The 14134-nt window shown below is 41.8% G+C and overlaps 1 protein-coding gene across 1 annotated transcript; it reads left to right on the top strand.

The window, feature by feature from the left end:
- Nucleotides 1-2680: 2680 nt before the first annotated feature.
- On the top strand, nucleotides 2681-13695 carry LOC121641090 (membrane-spanning 4-domains subfamily A member 4A-like). The gene is made up of 7 exons (XM_041987011.1): nucleotides 2681-2770; nucleotides 6484-6743; nucleotides 6895-6996; nucleotides 10920-10976; nucleotides 11522-11692; nucleotides 11839-11964; nucleotides 12821-13695. Exons 2-7 carry the CDS (start codon nucleotides 6519-6521, stop codon nucleotides 12896-12898), a joined length of 759 nt encoding a protein of 252 aa, XP_041842945.1. The 5' UTR covers nucleotides 2681-2770; nucleotides 6484-6518; the 3' UTR covers nucleotides 12899-13695.
- Nucleotides 13696-14134: the final 439 nt, after the last annotated feature.

Genomic DNA, 14134 nt, shown 5'->3' with positions numbered 1-14134 from the left:
AGTTTGTGTAATAAATGTGAATATGTGTTGTTTACACATTAATGCGTTCAAAGTGGTAAAAACCGCTTGACCTCCCGTTACCCAAGCACCCCGTGCACAGTCACCTCCACACCGCCACCAATACTCGAGGGGAATGTAGTTCACCTGTACCATCCCAAACATAAACAAACACCACCACAATAAACCGGGACCAAACAATAAAGAGAAATAATGGCTCCTATATATATATATATTTTTTTTTTTTGTGTGTGTGTATATATATATATATATATATATATATATATATATATATATATATATATATATACTTGGCCCACATACCGCAAACAGTGACGGCCCTTTGCTGGCCCAGATCTGGTTTGCCTAAAGTGGCCCACACATGGGCCAGCCTGAGGCCAGCTGCAGACACAGTGGTGGCCCTGTTCTGGCCCAGAACAGTTTCCACACTGGCATTGGATGTCAGCCTAAAGAATAACTTAATCAAACTGTGCAATAGTCAGTCTAGATTAAAAATACAACGGTGATACAGTTTTACAAATAACATTTATTTTGATTTGACTAACTTGTTCAAAATAACAATATATATTAAATAACAAAATTAAAATTAAATAATATGTGACACGGGTGGAGAGCGAACAAGGTGAACAGAGGGAAACAACATCAAGTGGGGATGGAAAGAATTTTTATTTTAAATATTATAAAATTATAAGATCAATAATTAAACTACATTGAAAGAATGTGCGCTTAAGCATAACAACAGGAAAACAAATAAAATCATGGAGGCTAAAGTCTTTGTGAGGCACAGCGGTCCAAATGAAGCAGCGCTGTCCGTGCAGTTCCTGCGAGCCATCACTCCCATCGTGGACTTCTAAAAACGAAGAGAGAAAAATTCAGAGCTGTGCATCCAGACCTGCAGTTTAAATCTAGCCGTAAGAAATAAATTAAAAATGCATGGGCTCTGTTAAGACAAACCTACCAACCACAACATCCTTTATTTGCAGGTGCTGGAAGCCAATCTTCCCATTTATACCGCGCATGTTGACATTTTTGTTGAGAGAGTGTTCAGGTTGCACCCATGACACTCTTTACACACTCTTTACACACTCCTTACACACTCTTTACACAACGTCTCCCCCTCCTGTAAGAGCAGCGCTGTTCTCTGTGAATTGATATTTCTTTTTTAGTTTATCAGCAGTACAATATGCTCTAACTCCTTTAAACATGTTTGAAAATATCAGCAGCAACTCTGAACTGGTCTGATAGTCTGAGCAGCAGAATTTATGCAATGAAAGCACAACAGTAATGATTTGTAAAGTAAAATAAAGGATGAGGAAGCAGAGTGAAGTCAGTCTTCCTATGGTTTCAGCTGCTTTGATAAAAGTGTTTCTGTGGTGTCGTCAAACCTGCTGGTAAATTTATCCGTGCGATTATGAATCCCTTTGTCCTCAAACACTAAATAGTTTCTCAATTTTATACTGTATGTCCCAGCAGTGCTATTTAAAGCCTATTTAATCAAGAACATGGTTTGTCATTGTATAACTTTTCTCCTGAAGGTTAACTGACATGACATTATTTTATTTGAACCTGTCCAGTCCAGCTTCATAGCAGCAGAATGATGGTCTGGCTGCTGTGTTGCTGTGTGCTGAATACACAACACTGACTCAAATATTGTCGAGGAACATGTAATAAAGAACCAGCCCACAGTTCCACTGATTGTTTACTGATTCTTTAAAGAGAACCAGCCATACCTCCGCCCATGTTCACAGGAAGAAGCTCGGAGTAACGCACCATAGAGTACTGAGTTACTTTATTTAAAGAGTAATGCGTTACAGTAAGACGTTACTTGGGTAGTAACGCGTTACCAACCAACACTATTATCAACAATCACATCTGGATTCTGTGGGACCAGATTTATCTGAACTTTGACCCATTTATTCTTGTTTTTTTTTCTTAACTTGTTTTTTAAAACATTTTTAATCATTCGCCTTAAATATTTGAGGTTGTACCTCAAATATTTATCGAATTACTTCATATCTTTCCACATTCACCGCTTTATTGCTGAGTGTCAGTAAACTCATAAACAAGATATTTTTTATTTTTCAACTGATTAAAAGTGTTTTCATGTTTCTTGTTTCTTCTGTGACGTGAATGTTGTCATTGATTAAAACTAAAAAGCTGCATGTTGACATGAAATAAAAGCAGAGCTGGCCATTAAAAATAAATAAATAAAATAAAGGAATAAGGAAAAACAACCTCCTTAAAAGGCGCTGCTATTCCCAGAAATGATTCCCAGAGCTTCCTTGTGCTGCCTTCAGGTGATGTTGGAAACCAGACAGAAGCAACATCTGCAGCAGCGTGGAAAAATCACGAGTCCAAGCCTTGTTGGACAAAACATCTGTCTGAGCCAAACTGATCTCTTAAACAAAAAAACACTTTTAGAAATAGTTTATGGAAACAATACAGAAATTAAATTAAAATAAAAAACATGATAATTCCTTCCAATCTGAGTTTTTAATTTTAGTTTTATCACCAAACCTACAGTTTGATTGTCTTCCATAGTCACATTTACTCAGATTATCCAATAACAAAACTGTTATTTAGATCATTTATTTTAAATCATATATATTTCCACACGGGAAACGGTTATTCAGTGCAGCCTTCATAATTTCGAGTTTTCGAGTGGTCTTTGAATGCATCAGTGTTTCCGGCGAACCGCAGGCAGATTAAACTTAAACTTAAACTGCTCCGAGTTTCAGCTGAAAGTTTGCAGGTAAATATGTCACATATGAACATATAATAATTTGATTTACGGGTTTTGTGAGGTTTTAGTCAAGTTTTTTCACGCTTTTGTTTTGTTTTACATTTCCAGATATTTTCTAAGTAGTTAAATCTGAACAGGTTTGTTTGTTCTGGTCGAGTTTATCCCAGACATTAACCTTTTTATATATTATTTTATTGTATAGGGAAAAGATGCTGTTTTAATAGGAAAGTAAACATTAATGTAACACTTCCTGGTCCTGCTACGCAGAACATCCAGACCAGGCTCCATAAAGTCCCAGACTTTGATCTGTTTATCAGAAGGCAAACAGCCGCAGGAGCAGCCACCATGATGCAGGAGTTCCTGGAAAAATCCGCATTTTTATTATGTAATATCACTTTAATCATTTCTGATTAGGATTCATCTGCAGACTTGGAGGAACAGAGCACTGCTGCAGCTTATTTATTTGATTTCGGACACTTTTAATTTTTCCTTTTCTGAGGAAGTAAAGCAGGTCGCCATCATTTCCCCTTTCAGAGAGTCAAGCTGTCCAAACACATTCACTGAAGATTTTATTAAATAAATTTAAAAAAGAAAGGAAAAAACGGCATTTTAGTCACTTACCCCAGAGAAATGTTATTACTGCCACAAGCAGTAGTGACTTAAAAATAGATACTGTAATAGTTTAATTATAATTACTGTTTTTATTATTATTATTATTATTATTATTATTGTGGTTGTTGTTATTATTAATATTATTACTTTTGCTAATATCACTATCTTCGTGTCTTAGATTTGCTGTATTGCCAGATAAATGTATTTTTATTGATTTATTTAAAGGTTTTAGAAATATAAAAGTGTAAAGAATTATCAAATGACATCAAAGAATCTGGACTTATTCTTTTTTTTTATTATTATTTGACGGGGGCTCTGTTTTTAAAAAAAATCAAATTATTAAGAAAATACTGAGTAACAAATAGTTACATTAAAAGTTTAATTTCTTCTTTATTTGTTTAAAAAATATGAAAATGGGTCGTGTGTCGGAGTGTCATAATGACTTAAGTACAAACGTAAAATCAAACAGGAAAGAAAAGACAAAAACATTTATTTCTAAGTTTTGTAAAACAAAACTTAACTGGCAAATTTTGAATAAGATCTAAAATTCTATAAAAGGAACAGCTTTTAATATCAAAGTGTAATCTTATTAAAGGAGTTTGTTTAAATCAGACTGGATGTCTGTGGTGCTGGCACGAAGCCACGTCTTCATCTGGGACTTTTACACTCTAAACAAAATGGACGGTAAAACTGAATGTAGGATTTTTCCATGTTCTTGTTTCAACTTTGCCAGAGACAAGTGACTGACACAAAAGCACTTCTGCCTTTTTACTCTATTTCCTTTTCCTGACACCAAAAACCTTTTTTTTCTGTTGTGTTTCTTTGTAATTTTCCTGCAGCTCCACGATACATTCGCTGTGGAACAGCAAAGTTCTCCTGAGTTTTCTTGGATTTGACTTGAGTTGTGTTTTTGTTGCACTTTCTTAACATTTTCTAAGCTTCATATAAAACTATTAGTTCCTCTTAGCCGTTGAGGACTTTGTGTTTGCTTAAAAAAACTTTATTAACCTCTGATTTCACAGTCTCAGGGAAGTAGACATTCCACTACTGGAACGGTAAGTTTGTTCCCACAAGTCACATGATATTTATTATAAGTGTCTTTACCAAACGGCCTGTCGTTTATAAATATTTAAAAAGTTCAGTATAAAAACATCATATTAATATAAAAAACTTACTTTATTACACGTGTCATTATCATCACGTCATTACATGTTATTACATCGCATGTCATCACCATCACAACAATAATGAAAGTTAACTTCTTAATGAACTTCTTCTAGGTCCTCTGGTGTAGACAGGGCTTTGCATTCTGTAGTAATCGCACCATTTAGCATGTTGCTCCTTTAGCTGCCGTAGCTAGCGTGAGGCTAGCGTGAGGCTAGCGTGAGGCTAGCATGATGCTGCTTCTACTCAAACCAAGTGGTAGCTGCTTTTGCTAAATCCTCCATAGATAATCATGAGTGTTGAGGCCTAGTGGAGTAACCAGATAAAAACTTGTAGTTGCTGGGTCTGATGGTTAGTGGTGTAGCCTGGGTCTGATGGTTAGTGGTGTAGTCTGGGTCTGGTTGTTGGTGGTGTAGTCTGGGTCTGATGGTTAGTGGTGTAGTCTGGGTCTGGTTGTTGGTGGTGTAGTCTGGGTCTGGTCGTTGGTGGTGTAGTCTGGGTCTGGTGGTTGGTGGTGTAGTCTGGGTCTAATGGTTAGTGGTGTAGTCTGGGTCTGGTTGTTGGTGGTGTAGCCGGGGTCTGATGGTTAGTGGTGTAGTCTGGGTCTGGTTGTTGGTGGTGTAGTCTGGGTCTGATGGTTAGTGGTGTAGTCTGGGTCTGGTTGTTGGTGGTGTAGTCTGGGTCTGGTCGTTGGTGGTGTAGTCTGGGTCTGGTGGTTGGTGGTGTAGTCTGGGTCTGATGGTTAGTGGTGTAGTCTGGGTCTGGTTGTTGGTGGTGTAGCCGGGGTCTGATGGTTAGTGGTGTAGTCTGGGTCTGGTTGTTGGTGGTGTAGTCTGGGTCTGATGGTTAGTGGTGTAGTCTGGGTCTGGTTGTTGGTGGTGTAGTCTGGGTCTGGTGGTTGGTGGTGTAGTCTGGGTCTGGTTGTTGGTGGTGTAGTCTGGGTCTGGTGGTTGGTGGTGTAGTCTGGGTCTGGTAGTTGGTGGTGTAGTCTTGGCCTGGTTGTTGGTGGTGTAGTCTGGGTCTGGTTGTTGGTGGTGTAGCCTGGGTCTGGTGGTTGTTGGTGTAGTCTGGGTTTGGTTGTTGGTGGTGTAGTCTGGGTCTGGTTGTTGGTGGTGTAGTCTGGATGTGGTTGTTGGTGGTGTAGTCTCGGTGTGGTTGTTGGTGGTGTAGTCTGGGTCTGGTTGTTGGTGGTGTAGCCTGGGTCTGGTTGTTGGTGGTGTAGTCTGGGTGTGGTTGTTGGTTGTGTAGTCTGGGTCTGGTTGTTGGTGGTGTAGTCTGGGTCTGGTTGTTGGCGGTGTAGTCTGGGTCTGGTTGTTGGTGGTGTAGTCTGGGTGTGGTTGTTGGTGGTGTAGTCTGGGTGTGGTTGTTGGTGGCTTTTTTCTGGAAACTACATTATAAAAATGCTTTTGAACATTTCTTTAGAAAGCAGGAAAACATGTAGCTAGCTTTGACTCCTTTAGCAGAACAGCTGCTGGTTGACACATAAATAATCCTGAACAGTGGAAATAAACAAACTAGACCTCATATGTGGAATACAATTTAATTTCAGATATATGCTGTGGTAGTTCTGGTTCTGTGCTGAGGACTGATCTGGACATGATTACCCAGAGAAGAATGCTGCAGAACATGAAAGACGATTCTGATTCCTCTATGCAACTCAGTCAGGAAACAAGAGTGTTCAGTCAGAGGCTTCTTCATGTAGCTGCATGACAGATAACAGCCATCGCTCTGGATCAGTATGAGTGACAATTGCTTCTTTAAATAAAAAAGAAAACCTGCTACAACATTATGACGGGATTTAAAAAGTATTTTTCATTTCATGTCATCCCACCATTAAAAGGTCCAGAGATTCAGAAGGAATCTCTGTGGTCAAACGTGTACACATGGACCTATGTTTTTGTTTCAGGCAGATTTTAAGTCATCATTTGTATTTGTTGTTTTCCCAGAATTCTTTGAGCTTCTGTGACCTCTGACCTCCATCATGGCGTCCACATCTGTCACCACGGTCGGTGGAGTCATGATCGTAACGCAGGTGATCCCCAAAGGTGACTCCTCCATCCCACTCGAGTCTGTTGCTGCCTCTGTAGAACAGACCCCGCCCCCTGTGATGAAGACCACGCCCCCAGCCACAGTGACTCCATCAACTTCCACAAAGACCGACACCGAGGCCGCCTCCCCCCTGCAGGTGGAGCCCCAGTGTCTCGGGGTGAGTCTGAAATGAAAACCTGTTCTTCTGTCACATGATGTCATTCAGCCAATAAAGTAAAAAGAAACTCAACTGATTTTTTCTTTAGTCAGAGATCCCAGCAGCATAGACGTGTTATTTTAGATTTGAGAGATGATGTGTGTGTTTGCAGGTTGCCCAGATCTTCGTGGGCCTGCTGTGTGTCCTGTTCAGCCTGACGGCGGTCTACACCCGGGTCCTGATCCTCTACGCACCGTTCAGCCTCGGCGCCATCGTACGTAACACTCAAATCCCACAGAGGAAGGTGTTGTACTCGAATGCAACCACAAGAAAACTAGATTTAATAGTCAGTTATTTCTCTGTATAAAATAAAGATGAAAGCAGAATCTCTTCAGGTCATATTTTATCCCCAGTAGAAAATCAACATCACGTCAGATGATGAAACGGAGACGTTTCACCACGTGATGAAAATATGAATCTGATGGAAAAAGCTGGAACAGGAGCAACAAAAGGCTGGAAAAGTACCTGGTACAAACCAGAAACACCTGGAGGAACATTGGACAACTAACCAGGTTACCTGGTAACAGGTCAGTAACATGACTGGTATAAAAGGAGCATTTCAGAGAGGCAGAGTCTCTCAGATGGAAAGATGGACAGAGCTTCACCAATCTGAGACAAACTGGATCTAAAAACTATGAAGATCCACCACCTGCAGTGTAGAATATCATCACTAGATTCAGAGAATCAGGAGGAATCTCTGTGTGCTTGGGACAAGGCTGGAAGTTGGTGATCTTCTGCATTAAAAGCAGACATGATTCTCTACTGGAAACCACTGCATGGACTCAGGAAGACTTCCAGAAACCACTGTCTGTGAACACAGTTCACCCTGAAACCCACAAATGCAGGTTAAAGCTCCATCATGCAGAGAAGAAGCCAGATGTGAACACAAGAACACGATGCTGAACTGGAACTACTTTTTCCAGACGTGTTGCTGCATCAGATTCACTATCAGCTTCATCAGATGTTGTTTATCTTCTACTGGGAATAAAATTTGGGTCGATGTGATTTGGAAACCGTTGCTGTCTCTTTTATTTACATTTAGAGTCCCACTGTGTTTAGAAACGGGGATGTAAACAAACACTTGATGAGTATAGGAGGAATTATTAATTAATTATTTTCTAAACACTAGAAGTCCCACAGCTGTGGAAAGTTTCGTAAGGCTGAAGCCTGCGTCTCTTCACCACAAGGGATGGTGGGAGTCCGGCACTGGAATTCTAGCAGCTGGTGATGGGAGAAAAAAGGAGTGTCTGCTGAACGCTCTCACCTCTGTTGTCATCACTTCTGTGCTTTTCTGCAACAAGGTTGCTTTGCAGCAGCAAGTGATGAAACTGTAATGTTAGCGGCGTTTATGGTGAGCCTTACAGGAGCCGGTGCACCGATGAAAAGAACCGGATCCGGGACGAAGGTTTTCTGTGCCAGCATCGTCATCGTTTTTCACCGTTCAGCTCGTGCTGAGCAGGAGGAAACCAGCAGGATGCTGATGTTTAACCAAATATCCTGTTTCCATTATTTTCTATTATTTTCATTACTAGCTGAGGTTTGCTGGTGACAAGCTGTACACGCTGCTGGTCATGATACAGCAGATGGATCAGGTCCAGATGGATCAGGTCCAGATGGATCCGGTCCAGATGGATCCGGTTCAGATGGATCAGGTCCAGATGGATCAGGTTCAGATGGATCCGGTTCAGATGGATCAGGTCCAGATGGATCAGGTCCAGATGGATCAGGTTCAGATGGATCAGGTCCAGATGGATCCGGTTCAGATGGATCCGGTTCAGATGTATCAGGTCCAGATGGATCCGGTTCAGATATCTAACGGGTGTCAGGATTAAACAAGAGGACACTTTCTCTAAATCACTGGTGCTGTGCAGACGTTGGATCGGCAGGTTTACGTTTGAGGAGCCATGAATGTGGAGAAGAAACATCATGAACAGGTTCTGAATACAAATCAGAGCCGGACTTTCTCTAACCAGTTGATTGACAGGTGATAGGAAGGATTTATATAAGAGGGGCGGGTCTAGAAAAGTTCGGATGAGGGGCCCAGGCAGGGGCACTGACCAGGAAAAGGGGGGCAGGCCTGGATATTAGTAAATAATCAGCTGATATTACAACTGAAGCTCCTATCAGAAGTTAAAGGTGTAAAAACAAACAGCCGACGAGATTTTAAGTGTTGACGTAAAACACGTAAAAGAGCATCACTGCTGCAGGCGTACTGTAGATCTATAATTCTGTAAATGATGATGCTTGACGTCAGCTTACATCTGGCTTACAGCTGGCTTGACTGGACTGAGGCCTCCCAGTCCGGAACAGCTACTGGTTACTGATTAATGAACCAGTTACTTTCATCTAGAGTCTAGATTTAGACAGAACTGGGAACTGCGGTCGTACCATATCTGATGACGACCGTATCTGATGACGACCCCCGCGGTCGTACCGTATCTGATGACGACCCCCGCGGTCATACCCTATCTGATGACGACCCCCACGGTTGTACCGTATCTGATGACGACCCCCGCGGTCATACCCTATCTGATGACGACCCCCACGGTTGTACCGTATCTGATGACGACCTCCGCGGTCGTACCATATCTGATGACGACCCCCGCGGTCGTACCGTATCTGATGACGACCCCCTCGGTCGTACCGTATCTGATGACGACCCCCTCGGTCGTACCGTATCTGATGACGACCCCCGCGGTCATACCGTATCTGATGACGACCCCCGCGGTCGTACCGTATCTGATGACGACCCCCGCGGGTCGGATATTAAAGCGTGTGTGAGGAGCATACTGTAGACACATGGAGTATTATTGTTACCATCTTTATTTTTATTGCTGTAGCATAACCACTGATCTGGTTCTGCCAGAGGACCGCGCAGAGGTTAACACGTTAGTTTTTATAATAATCTCTCACACATTTTAAAACTGCAAAGTTTTGCTTGCTTTCCTCCGCAACCCCCCCTCAGGTCAGTGCACTAAAGAAAATTATGTCTGTTATAAAATATAACCTTAGTATAAATATTCTTCCTGTGAAAAAAACATCTGTTTCTTTGATATTTTAACGTTGAGGAGGACGTATGTCCCCTCTTGGTTGCCGTAAAGAGGAAGACTGTTGCATAGGCTGGTGGGATTTGTAGTTCCAGGTTAATAAAAGACTGCAGAGCGAGAAGCTTGATGTCTTTTACATTCTCTCTCCACGCCACTGAGTTGTGCACGAAGCGTGCATGTGGTTGACAGGCAGCGAGGAGGGTGCGCAGCAACAACCAGGTCGGAGCTGCTGGATGCAGCCATGACTCCAGCAAACCATCTGCATCCAGAAAATAAACAATAAGTCCAGGATCAAGCATTTCACGTAGAAAATAATTTTCCCTGTAAACAGAAATATGAGCATTTTCCTCCCAGATTCAGGTCAGACTAAGAGATAAAAATGAAATCAGCTGACTGTATTTACCACAACAAGCTAATAATCAGAGTTGTGTCCCAACATTTCAGTTTATACACACGATAAATTCCTGGTTTATGCTTCACGTTTGGCTGTAGACGGAGGCGATAGAAAGGAGAAAGTTGAGCACATCACGGCCTTTTGTAATTCCCAAGTAAAATCCATGGTTAGGATGGACAGACGACCATGTGAATGAGCAGGAAATGTTTTTAACAGCTTATTATACTCCTGGTTTTATTTCCGTGTAGTTCAGTGCAGGATCTGTTCTAATGATGGCACAGGGACTTCTCTTCACCTATCAAACATGTTTACGGTTATGTTGGCCGTGAACAGGGAACTACGTGGATCTAAAATGAAGACTGAGCACAAAAGTTTCCCTCAGTGCAGATTTCAGCTCAGCTCTGTGAGGTGCCGAGTCAAAAGCCTGTGTTAAGGACTGTCTGAGCTGTTTAGGTCCAAAAACCTGCCTGAGGACCTGATCTGAAAACTAACAGGTCAGTAAGTTTGGGAGGAGGGGGGACAGCAGGAGAAACTGAAACTCCTGGGACTTCTAGTATTAATCACACAAGAACAGTTTTATGTTTAATTTATTTATTTTGTGTCATATTTAGATGTTTTAAAGAGGATGGGATTTACTTGTCATGGTTCTAGGATTAGAACCGAATCAAAACAGACGTGTTTCCATCTTTCCTTCAGTTTGTGGTTTCTGGCACCCTGGCTGTGGCGGCAGGAAGACGGACTTCAGTCGGACTGGTGAGTTTTAACTTTTCATCCCAGAGTTATATAACGACCCAAAATGAGTTATATTTACCTTTGTTGTACTTAGAACTACTGAAATATTCTGAGATATCAAGCTCTTCACGGTAATGATTTTTTTACTGTTCAAATAGTCTTTTAATTGTAAAAAAAATAATAGTTTTGTTATAACCAGCAGCGGATGGTAATGTGTTACTTCCACCAGCAGGTGGTGATGTTTTACCAAGCTGTTTACATCCCACCAGGAAAAACAAGAGAAGAAGACTTTCCTGTTGCTGTGCTGTAATTTTATAATTAAACGTGTTTCATTCTGAACCAAAATTCAGTTTTTACTCTGCAAATAAAACAAAAACAATAAAATAAAGACGAACGAATGAAAACGGACATTTTCATACATGAATGAAACATGTTTCATGTATTTAGTGATAGTTTGCAGGACAAAATAAGTTCAGTAAATCCAGAAACAACTAAAAGTGTCTGGTGTGTACAGTCAGAACCGAACCGCTCTGGACCAGTTTCAGTCTCGGTTTGCTGTCCTGCAGGTCTGGACGTCTTTGATGTTCAACATCACCAGCGTCCTGCTGGGCCTGGCCGGTCTCATCTACCTCTGTCTGCTAATGGCCACCACGCCCCCCTCTGAGATGTTCTGTGGATTCCAAACCTACAACATCGACTGGATGAGACGGTGCGTCGGCAAGCTGTGGATGCTGGATGTGAGTTAATCTGCTGGTGGTTCAGGTCCAGGTCTAGTTGTGTGTGAACAGTTAGATGTTGGGTTTTCTTCAGGCTGCAGTGAAACAGCAGCTAATGGTGAAGCTTCCAGAACATTTAGCATTATCTGCATGTCGGGTCTCTGCAGAGAGCACTTTACGGACTTCTAGGCCTCCTCCTGGTTCTGCTGGTCCTGCAGGTTTGTGTTTCCGTCACCGTCTGCGTCATCTCCGGAAGAGTCATCAAGCGTCACAACCGCTACACCCCCATCAAGGTGAGAGACCTTATTAAAGTTCCTCATGTGCTCCACCTGCCATCACTCCTGCTGGTTGTTGATCAGACTGTCTGGACCAGACTGGCTGGTTCAGACTGGCTGGTTCAGACTGTCTGGATCAGGCTGTCTGGATCAGACTAGCTGGGTCAGGCTAGCTGGGTCAGGCTAGCTGGACCAGACTGGCTGGTTCAGACTGTCTGGATCAGGCTGTTTGGATCAGACTGACTGGTTCAGACTGTCTGGTTCAGACTGTCTGGATCAGACTAGCTGGGTCAGGCTAGCTGGTTCAGACTGTCTGGATCAGACTGTCTGGATCAGACTGACTGGTTCAGACTGTCTGGTTCAGACTGTCTGGATCAGACTAGCTGGATCAGGCTAGCTGGACCAGACTGGCTGGTTCAGACTGTCTGGATCAGGCTGTTTGGATCAGACTGTCTGGATCAGGCTGTCTGGATCAGACTGTCTGGATCAGACTAGCTGGGTCAGGCTAGCTGGTTCAGACTGGCTGGTTCAGACTGGCTGGTTCAGACTGTCTGGATCAGGCTGTCTGGATCAGACTAGCTGGGTCAGGCTAGCTGGACCAGACTGGCTGGTTCAGACTGTCTGGATCAGGCTGTTTGGATCAGACTGACTGGTTCAGACTGTCTGGTTCAGACTGTCTGGATCAGGCTAGCTGGATCAGTCAGTCTGGACCCGGCAGCAACTAATCTCAAGAAAACTGAAGGCCGATTTCCTCTTTAGTAAACAGTTAACAGCTGGTTGTCCTCAGCTGCTTTGAAAAGTCCTGAAAGATAATTTGAGCCTCACAGGAGCAGCTTCTCTTCTCTAACAGTAGAGTTTCATCTTGAACCTGCAGGTGGAGACTGATGACGACCGGACCCTGCTGGACCCACAGCACAGCAGTGAGCACAACCTCCACGCTCAGTCACCCTGAGGGCGGATGACCCCACGTCGTACCGGATAAACCACAGCATCGTGCTCTGTAATCTTCTCTCTGCTTTTTCTAGTTTTCTGGCTGTAAATCAGTCCAACCTGTGATTGTTTTTAAATGTTAATCAGGAAATAAAGACCTGGTGTCAGTTAGAGGAAAACATTTCAGACAAAAGGGAGTTAAAGTAATGATTCTAATCAGCTTGTAGGTGCCTGTTTAATGCACAATTCATCAGAAGGCCAAACAATGACCATATAATATTAAACTTGCACTTTTTCTTTTTTTAAAAGGAATGTTGCGTCTTTATAAAACTTTTTTCTTATATTTATTTTTCAAGGTAAAATGTTTGAGAAGCAATTCTCATTTACAAATACGACCTGGCCAGTAGAGAGAAAAATAAAATGAAGAAACGCATACATATGAACGTATATTACCACGGTGGTTTACGTTTTTACCAACAGTCTTTGTGTACGTCACAATATACTGTAAAATTGGTCCCATAGAAAATAATGGGATTTTGCCTAAATTAAGAAAACCAAGCCTGATTTGGAGCCCTACAACTCAGGCACACTTTTATTTTGAAACTTCACTCTAAGTTTAAACAAGCCATGAAAAATAAAACTTCTACTCTCTGAAAGCGCATTTGGATTTCTTTTATGGTTTGGACACAATCAGTGATATCATGCACTCTGAATTTGCCTTAAAATGAAGTAAATCTCTCAAACTTCTTCCATGCTCACAGTTTTGTCCTTTACTGACACAAATTCTACATCAAAATAAAACATGTTTCTCTTCTTTCACCTAATATGAGCATCAATATGACAGCCTGTCATGGTTTTTCTCAAATCGCCTCAGAGCACGGAGTACACCTTTGGCTCCACTGACGTCTGTTATTTCATTTCTCAGATTTTCACCTCAAGTCAGCAGGTGAGGTGTTTTTAACTTTCCATTAAAACTGCATAGAAGACAGCAGAATCATAGAAATTACATCTGTGTGTTCAGACACTTCTGCTGCTCATGGTTGAAGATTTTTTTCCATATGAAATTTTTGAACAGTGGCAGTTCAGGGGATGCAAAGAACTTGAAATCAACTGGAACCTGGAACTTTGTGTGAAGTTAAAGCTGCATTGTCATAGCAATGTTAATGATTATAATTATTATTTATTAAACCTTTATTTAACCACATTAAATCCCATCTAACAAGGATGACCTGTCCAAGAGGTCAGCAACACAAGTCAT

The sequence above is a fragment of the Melanotaenia boesemani genome, chromosome 6, assembly GCF_017639745.1.
Source record: "Melanotaenia boesemani isolate fMelBoe1 chromosome 6, fMelBoe1.pri, whole genome shotgun sequence".
Classification (NCBI taxonomy): domain Eukaryota; kingdom Metazoa; phylum Chordata; class Actinopteri; order Atheriniformes; family Melanotaeniidae; genus Melanotaenia; species Melanotaenia boesemani.
Note: the sequence above shows the minus strand (reverse complement) of the source record. Positions and strands in the feature narration are given on the sequence as shown.